The sequence below is a fragment of the Osmerus mordax genome, chromosome 1 (genome assembly GCF_038355195.1).
Source record: "Osmerus mordax isolate fOsmMor3 chromosome 1, fOsmMor3.pri, whole genome shotgun sequence".
NCBI lineage: Eukaryota > Metazoa > Chordata > Actinopteri > Osmeriformes > Osmeridae > Osmerus > Osmerus mordax.
In genome coordinates this window covers 23,927,533-23,936,586 of record NC_090050.1, presented here as the reverse complement: position 1 = coordinate 23,936,586, position 9,054 = coordinate 23,927,533, and the positions used below count along the sequence as shown (strand labels likewise).

The 9,054-nt window shown below is 53.6% G+C and overlaps 1 protein-coding gene across 1 annotated transcript in view; it reads left to right on the top strand.

The window, feature by feature from the left end:
• The window catches only part of shmt2 (serine hydroxymethyltransferase 2 (mitochondrial)), an 18,182-nt gene extending 9,853 nt beyond the window's left edge, over nt 1-8,329 (top strand). Inside the window, exons 3-12 of the mRNA XM_067237012.1 lie at nt 1,119-1,182; nt 2,001-2,217; nt 2,596-2,677; nt 4,199-4,321; nt 6,263-6,402; nt 6,510-6,672; nt 7,007-7,106; nt 7,227-7,382; nt 7,496-7,603; nt 8,181-8,329. Coding sequence (XP_067093113.1) covers nt 1,119-1,182; nt 2,001-2,217; nt 2,596-2,677; nt 4,199-4,321; nt 6,263-6,402; nt 6,510-6,672; nt 7,007-7,106; nt 7,227-7,382; nt 7,496-7,603; nt 8,181-8,308 — 1,281 coding nt within the window. The 3' untranslated portion in view covers nt 8,309-8,329. The remainder of the gene's footprint in view (nt 1-1,118; nt 1,183-2,000; nt 2,218-2,595; nt 2,678-4,198; nt 4,322-6,262; nt 6,403-6,509; nt 6,673-7,006; nt 7,107-7,226; nt 7,383-7,495; nt 7,604-8,180) is intronic.
• Nucleotides 8,330-9,054: the final 725 nt, after the last annotated feature.

Genomic DNA, 9,054 nt, shown 5'->3' with positions numbered 1-9,054 from the left:
CCTCCTCCCCCTCTCCCTCCCCCCCTCTCCCCTGTGCCACAGTGTGTGGTCAGTGGAGTGCATCAGCTCTCCTCCACAGTGCTTGGCCGCTCCAGTGAGAGGAGCTGATGTCTTCATACAGACTCAGCTCTGCTCACTCCACAGGGTTCAACACACCCTCAACGTGTGAAAGAAAAACATGCACGTGTGCACACACCAACACACACACACACACCAACACACACATCCCAACACGCACACACTAACCCATTAACACACACACATTAACACACACAGATACAACCATATATATCCCTCTCTCGCTCTCACACACATGCTCACACATACACACTCTTTCTACCTCTCACTCTCTCTGTCACACACACACACACAACGATTGCATTTCCAATTCTAATGTGCATGGCAGACAGGAGAAAGCTGTTACCTGGCCTGCTATCTCCTCATCGCCTCCTCATCGCCTCTCTGCCTCTGAGGGGGAAGCATTAGCATACGCACAGTGAGCGTGTGTGTGAGCGTGTGTGCGAGCGTGTGTGCGAGCGTGTGTGCGAGCGTGTGTGCGAGCGTGTGTGCGAGCGTGTGAGCGTGCGTGTGAGCGTGCGTGTGAGCGTGCGTGTGTGTGCAGGGCTGCCCGGGGGATGTAATCCCACGTGAGGGATGCCAGCCTGAAGGTGTGTGTGTCCTGGTGGCCGGTACGGTTACTCTGCTGCACTTGGGTCCTCTACTCTCCTCAGGTGCACTAGAGGCTGGTGCACTAGAGGCTGGAGGAGAGGCTGGTGTACTAGAGGCTGGAGGAGGAGTGGCTGGTGTACTAGAGGCTGATGTACTAGAGGCCGGTGTACTAGAGGCCGGAGGAGGAGTGGCTGGTGTACTAGAGGCTGATGTACTAGAGGCTGATGTACTAGAGGCCGGTGTACTAGAGGCCGGTGTACTAGAGGCTGGAGGAGGAGAGGCTGGTGTTTGAGAGCCTTGAGGAGGAGAGGGAGTCTATAAAGCAGTCCTGTTGTTCGATAATGTAATGATTGTCTTTGGCTTGAAGGAGGGGGGGGGGGGGGGCTCCTCACAAACACTTAACAGAGTTTAATCTGTGTGTGTGTGTGTCTGTGTGTTCATTTTAACAGAACTTCTGCAGTCGCGCTGCCCTCGAGGCACAGGGCTCCTGTCTTAACAACAAGTATTCCGAAGGTTACCCAGGGCGGAGGTGAGGTCGCCTAGCAACCCACCACCACAGTCACCGTTCGGCAGCCTTCAGTAGCAACCTTCCTTAGCAACCTTCTTTAGCAATACGAGTGTAATCTACAACTCTCCAGCTGCATTACCTGGGATGGGTGGTAGTGACAGTCAGTGGGTAGAGGGTTTGATTTTCATTCATATCAAGAGGTCCCCCCCGCCCCTGTATTTTGCTCTGGATAACTGTATGTTAAAGGAATATATTACATGTACAACCATACAGCTACCTTAGCTACAGCCACCTGGTATGATGAACCACTGAATTCTACCTTCAGCTAACAATGTTGTCTCCCAAAAAATTGGGCCAGGTGATGTAATTCAGAGCATCTCATATTTTGGTTTCTAGGTTTGAGGTTTTTGCAATTTATCTAATCTCCTGTTGTTTTCTCTCATTTTGTAATGAAATGATCTTCTGATCAGAATGATTTGATTCACTACGCCCATCTGTTACTCTGTCCCCCATCCGCCTGCAGATACCCTCTTTACCACTTCCTGTACCACGTAGCACTTCCTGTCTAAATGGCACATCCAGTCCATGACTGCTGTGGTCTCTTTAAAAACATTTCTCTACAGACCCACAATGTCTGTGTCATGGCATGTATAGGAATGTAGAAGTAACATTCAAACAATTTCCAATCATGACTGACACTAATACATCAAGCTTTTCAGCTGATCTAAGTGTAACAATAATGAACTGATATGAAATAATCCCTAATATATCTGTTGCTGATGTGAGCGTGTGCTAAAGGCGCGCGTGCTGTGCTGTGCGTCAGGTACTACGGCGGGGCGGAACTACGGCGGGGCGGAGGTGGTGGACCAGATCGAGCTGCTGTGTCAGCGCCGGGCCCTGGAGGCCTTTGACCTGGACCCGGCGCTGTGGGGAGTGAACGTCCAGCCGTACTCCGGTTCCCCGGCCAACTTCGCTGCCTACACGGCCGTGCTGAACCCCCACGACCGCATCATGGGCCTGGACCTGCCCGACGGAGGACAGTCAGTACCCCTCCTTACCCCTTCTGCCCCTCAGTACCCCTCTGTGCCCCTCCTTACCCCTCTGTGCCCCTCCAGCCCGCTCGGGGTCTGACGCTCTCTGGATCTCTTAAGTCTCTCTCTGTCTCTGTAGATCTCTCTAGGTTTCTCTAGATGTCTAGATCTCTCTAGGTCTGTCTGGATCTATATTTCTCTCTAGGTCTGTCTGTGTGTTTCTGTGTACCTCTTTCTCTCTAGATCTGTCTGGATCTCTCCAACTTTCTCAATCTTTCTCACTCCTTCCAAGTCTCTCTCACTCCCTCCCTCTCCAGTTGCCTTACTCCATACTCCTACCCTCACTTGTGTGTTCTAACCCCCCCCCTCCCCTCTCTCTGCGTCCAGTCTGACCCATGGCTACATGTCTGAAGTAAAGAGGATCTCAGCCACATCCATCTATTTCGAGTCAATGCCGTACAAGCTGAACGTAAGTATAGATCCTGTCCTGCCTCTACCCCTCTCCTGCCTCTAACCCTCTCCTGCCTCTAACTCTCTCCTGCCTCTCCCCCTCTGCTGCCTCTACCCCTCTGCTGCCTCTACCCCTCTGCTGCCTATAACTCTCTCCTGCCTCTACTCCTCTCCTGCCTCTACTCCTCTCCTGCCTCTACTCCTCTCCTGCCTCTCCCCCTCTGCTGCCTATAACTCTCTCCTGCCTCTACCTACTCCTCTCCTGCCTCTACTCCTCTCCTGCCTCTACTCCTCTCCTGCCTCTCCTGCCTCTAACCCTCTCCTGCCTCTAACCCTCTCCTGCCTCTACCCCTCTCCTGCCTCTACGCCTCTCCTTCCTCTACCCCTCTCCTGCCTCTACCCCTCTCCTCGTAACTCTGATGCAAACAGAGACCCCCCACTCCTCTCCTGGTGACCCTGCACCCTGTCTGCACCCCACCCCTCTCATTGGCCGACGGTAGCATTCCAGAACCACTCTGGCCCCTCCCACTAGGTCTATTGTGGGATTTCCTCATTCCATGGCAGCGTACGGTGGTGTTCAAAATGTCAGATACACAAAGATCTTCAGGTGTGTGTGTGTGTGTGTGTGTGTGTGTGTGTGTGTGTGTGTGTGTGTGTGTGTGTGTGTGTGTGTGTGTGTGTGTGTGTGTGTGTGTGTGTGTGTGTGTGTGTGTGTGTGTGTGTGTGTGTGTGTGTGTGTGTGTGTGTGTGTGTGTGTGTGTGTGTGTGTGTGTGTGTGTGTGTGTGTGTGTGTGTGTGTGTGTGTGTGTGTGTGTGTGTGTGTGTGTGTGTGTGTGTGTGTGTGTGTGTGTGTGTGTGTGTGTGTGTGTGTGTGTGTGTGTGTGTGTGTGTGTGTGTGTGTGTGTGTGTGTGTGTGTGTTTGTGATCCGTGTGTGTGTGGAGCCTTGGGCAGACTGGGTGTGTGTGTGGATCCATGGGCAGACTGGGTGTGTGTGTGCGGGGCCAGTGATGGATGAGGGGCCTCCCTGCGCTGCAGCAGAGATAATAGAGAATGGACAGGCTGGCGTAGCTGTAGTCCGGTCCTGCTCAGGACAGGCTGCTCAGCGCTGCCTGATGAAGTGAGGCCACATGTGGACCAGGGAGCTTATCCTCCTGTCTAAATACAGCCTCCACTTCCTCCTTCTCTGCTCTCCCCCCTTGATCTTCTTCCTTTTCCTCTTCCTGTGGTTGATGACCACATCCTGTCTAGTAATGGAGTGGTTGTTGACCACTTCCTTTTCAGGAAGAGAGAACATCTTCGGGGCATGTCTTCTCTGTTATGGACTGTGAGAATTGTCCTTCTGTCTTACAGGTAATAAAGACCTTCAGTTCACCTGTTTAACCACCAAGTATTTCTTCTCCCTCCCTCCCTCTCTCTCTCGCTCTCGCTCTCTCTCTCTGTGTCTCTCTCTCTCTCTCTGTGTGTGTCTCTCTCTCTCTGTGTGTGTGTCTCTCTCTCTGTGTCTCTCTCTCTCTGTGTCTGTCTGTCCGTCTCGCCCAGCCTGCTACAGGTCTGATAGACTACGACCAGATGGAGATGACTGCCCGCCTGTTCCGCCCCAAGTTGGTCATTGCAGGCACCAGCGCCTACGCCCGGCTCATTGACTACGCCCGCATAAAGAAGGTGCTTACACTCACATGCATGCACACACACACACACTCATTCACACACACACACGTACAAATCCACAAGTGCAAACACTCACACACAGTTGTCCACAAGGACACATTCACTCACTCACTCACTCTCACTCATTCACGTCACCTTTCCCTCTGAAAACTGCTGTTGCTTTCTCAAACACACCACATTCATTTTCATTCAGCTATTTACACACACGCGCGTACAAACATTTACTCTCTCTTTCCTGTCTCTCTCTCTCTCTCTCTCCACACCTCAGTGTTCTTCTTCAGTGAACTAGAGGTTGTGTCTCTGTGGACGTCTCTCGCCCCAGAGCTGAACCGCACTTCCTCCTGGGCTCTCCTCCTCTTCTTCGCTCCTCTCCCTTCCTCCTCGTCTCCTTTCCTCCTCTTCATCTCCCTCTTCTTCGCTCCTCTCCCTTCCTCCTCGTCTCCTTTCCTCCTCTTCATCTCCCTCTTCTTCGCTCCTCTCCCTTCCTCCTCGTCTCCTTTCCTCCTCTTCACCTCCCTCTTCTCTTCTCTCCTTTCCTCCTCCTCCCTTTTCTCTCCTGCCTTCCTCCTCTTCACCTCCCTCTTCTCTTCTCTCCTTTCCTCCTCCTCCCTTTTCTCTCCTGCCTTCCTCCTCTTCACCTCCCTCTTCTCTTCTCTCCTTTCCTCCTCCTCCCTTTTCTCTCCTGCCTTCCTCCTCTTCATCTCCCTCTCCTCCTCCTCTCCTTAGATGAGGCTTCAGTTCAGCTTGTGTTGTCAGTTCTAGTGCAGCAGTGCTCTATAGCTGGTGTCTTCATCTTTTCCAGTGTCTTAACTGTGACCCTGGCAGGCCACTGTAGCTCTGCCCCTAGAGATCCACCACTCTGAAATCTGATGAGGTGGACTGATCTAGTTCTGCTAGGAGAGGAGGGGGGGGGGGGAGGGGGGGGTGGCGATGATGATGCATATTAATCAGTTCTTTAAATAGGGTGGTTATCTGTCTGATCGGTTGCCAGGGAGTCGTTGCATCGCAGCTTGTTGACTGTTTATGAAGTGTTTTTCCTCCGGAGCAGTCAGCAGGGAGTTGTTTAGAGTATATGACACACATTAGCTTTTACTACACACTGATGTCCCCCTTACTCTGCCATACTCTGATCTGGGTCTGTTCCTTCTGGAAAGGGTTGTAGTTCTGGAAGGGGTCGGGGTTGTAGTTCTGGAAGGGGTCAGGGTTGTACTTCTGGAAGGGGTCGGGGTTGTAGTTCTGGAAGGGGTCGGGGTTGTAGTTCTGGAAGGGGTCAGGGTTGTAGTTCTGGAAGGGGCCAGGTTGTAGTTCTGGAAGGGGTCAGGGTTGTAGTTCTGGAAGGGGCCAGGTTGTAGTTCTGGAAGGGGTCAGGGTTGTAGTTCTGGAAGGGGCCAGGTTGTAGTTCTGGAAGGGGTCAGGGTTGTAGTTCTGGAAGGGGCCAGGTTGTAGTTCTGGAAGGGGCCAGGTTGTAGTTCTGGAAGGGGCCAGGTTGTAGTTCTGGAAGGGGTCGGGGTTGTAGTTCTGGAAGGGGTCGGGGTTGTGGCCAGCCTCACACACCTGGTCATGGGCACAAGACTCTTAAACCCTCTCATTCTACCACAGAAGAATATCTTCAGCATGTGATTTTACCCTCATTCCGTCATTCTCTGTGTGTGTGTGTGTGTGTGTGTGTGTGTGTGTGTGTGTGTGTGTGTGTGTGTGTGTGTGTGTGTGTGTGTGTGTGTGTGTGTGTGTGTGTGTGTGTGTGTGTGTGTGTGTGTGTGTGTGTGTGTGTGTGTGTGTGTGTGTGTGTGTGTGTGTGTGTGTGTGTGTGTGTGTGTGTGTGTGTGTGTGTGTGTGTGTGTGTGTGTGTGTGTGTGTGTGTGTGTGTGTGTGTGTGTGTGTGTGTGTGTGTGTGTGTGTGTGTGTGTGTGTGTGTGTGTGTGTGTGTGTGTGTAGCTGTGTACAGAGGTGAAGGCCCACCTCCTGGCTGACATGGCCCACATCAGTGGTCTGGTGGCAGCCCGAGCCGTCCCCTCCCCCTTCGACCACGCAGACCTGGTCACCTCCACCACACACAAGTCTCTCCGCGGCGCCCGGTAAGACACACACACACACACACCTGTCCACCCCTCCCCTCTCCAATACTGTGTGCCGGATCTACTGTGTGTGTGTGTGTGTCTGACGTGTGTGTGTGTGTGTGCAGGGCTGGGCTGATCTTCTACCGTAAAGGCGTGCGCTCTGTGGATAAGAAGGGTCGCGAGGTGCTGTATGACCTGGAGGACAAGGTCAACTTCTCCGTGTTCCCCTCCCTGCAGGGGGGCCCGCACAACCACGCCATCGCTGGGGTGGCCGTCGCTCTCCGACAGGTCAGACACACACACACACAGGCCAGACACACACACACAGGGCCGACAGAAACACACACAAAATATATCTCACCCTGGGGTTTCCAAAACGACTTGTTCATTCTGGACCTCCTCTTCTCCTGTCTCCTCTTTTCCTCCCCTCCCTCTCCTCTTCCCCTGTCTCCTCTCTTCCTCCCCTCCCTCTCCTCTTCCCTCTCGTCCTCCTCTCCCTCCCCTCCCTCTCCTCTTCCCTCTCGTCCTCCCCTGCTCTCCCTTTCCTCCCTCTCCTCTTCCCTCTCGTCCTCCTCTCCCCTTCCTCCCTCTCCTCTTCCCTCTCCTCCTCCTCTCCCTCCAGGCGAACACCCCCATGTTCAGGGAGTACATCAGCCAGGTCATGAAGAACTCCAAGGCCATGGCGTCCGCTCTGCTCAGCAAGGGCTACACCCTGGTCTCAGGTAGCCACACCCTCCCAGCTCATTCAGCTGCTACTTTCCAGTCTTCTTCATTTCCCAGCCCAATGGTGGTGCTGTCGTTGGCTCGTTGCTAAGCGCTGGTCGCCACGGTGACTGTTGCAGGCGGGACAGATAACCACCTGGTGCTGGTGGACCTGCGGCCCAGCGGCATGGACGGGGCGCGGGCCGAGAGGGTGCTGGAGCTGGTGTCCATCACCGCCAACAAGAACACCTGTCCTGGGGACAAGAGCGCCCTGACACCTGGGGGCCTGAGGCTGGGTCAGTAGGGTCACCCGTACTACGCTATCAAATATCAAATATTTATATATTTTTATAGAAATATCAAATATGATATCATATAACATGCCTCCCTCCCCCCACCCCCGCCCCAGGTGCCCCTGCCCTGACCTCCAGACAGTTCAAGGAGGCAGACTTCATCCAGGTGGTGGAGTTCATGGATGAGGGCTTCCAGATCGCCCTGGATGTCAAGAAGAAGACTGGTGAGAGGAGGAGAGGTGGGGTGGGGGGGGTGGAGGAAGAGGAGAGCTGGTAGCTGATGAAGGATGAGGGCGGGAAGGGGAGAGGAGGTGAAGAGCTGGAAGCGGATGAAAGATGGAGGGAGGAAAGAGAGGAGGAGGAGGTGCGTGCATACGGGGGGTGAATGGTTGCTCTGCTTCTGCTGCTGTTCCCAGCAGGTGCTCCACCCTCATCTCTATGTCTGGAGGGGGAGGGGGGGGATGGGGGAGAGAGGGGGAAGGGAGGGAGAGGTCGAGAGGGAGGGAGAGGGATGGAGGGAGGGAGAGGGAGGGAGGGAGGGAGTTAGTAAGGAGTCCTGCTGGCTGGTCTGCTCGTGGATCTCTGAAGACATCAAAACACAGGTGCTGCAGTCCAGGAAATAGAAACATTATTAATGCACTCGTCTTTCTCTTCCTATCCTTCTCTTTTCTTCCTATTTTAATCTCTATATCCATTTCAACTGTCCTCTCCCCCTCCTCTTCCCTCCTCTCCTCTTCCCTCCTCTCCTCTCCCCCTCCTCTCCTCCCCCTCCTCTCCTCCTCTCTATCTCCTCCTCTTCAGGGAAGCTGCAGGAGTTTAAGAGCTTCCTGCTGCAGGACCCAGAGACGGTGGCTCGCATGGCTGATCTGCGTCACCGCGTGGAGGCCTTCGCCCGGCCCTTCCCCATGCCCGGCTTCCACGACCACTAGAGGCCCGGATCTACACCTGCCCTGGGGGGGAGGGTGGGGAGGGGGAGTAGGCTGGGGGAAGGGAGGGTGGGGAGGGGGAGTAGGCTGGGGGAAGGGAGGGTGGGGAGGGGGAGGGAGGGAGGGTGGGGGTAAGGGGGTGGTGTGTGTAGCTATAAGAGACAGCTAACTAGCGGGACCTCCCTGTTATCCAATCAGAACCGAGTTTGAGTAATCAGGGTTTAGGTCACTTCCTGGTTCAGACAATGAGACGTGCTGATTTCAACTTAATTCTTTAGAGCTTTGAACTTTTGGTACGTTTTTGTACTGTGTGTTTACATCCCTCTGTGTTGTCCTGACAACCTTCTGCATCTCACAGCCCTTAGGACCCTAGGACGCACGTCATTGGCTGATAACTTAATGAGATGCTAATATGATTATGCTAATGAGGAGTCTTGAGGTGAAACACTTGTCTTAACAACCTAACTGTATGTAGAGGAGCATGACAACGAGTATTAATCGTGTTTCAGTGTCGTGGGCGTGCGATCAGCCGTCATCCTGTTTCATCCAGTTATCTTACGAAGGTGAGAGGTCCAAGACGGGGCGGAGTCAGGTCGGCCTGAAAACAGGACGTTTCCCCTGTTTGCTCCGCCTCTCTGCCCCGCCCCCTTAAAGATAATTGTCTGGGGATTTGTAACGAATGAACATGCATATCTTTATTTTGCTACTCCTTTTTAATAGAACCATCTAGTTTCCAGGATTGACCAGCA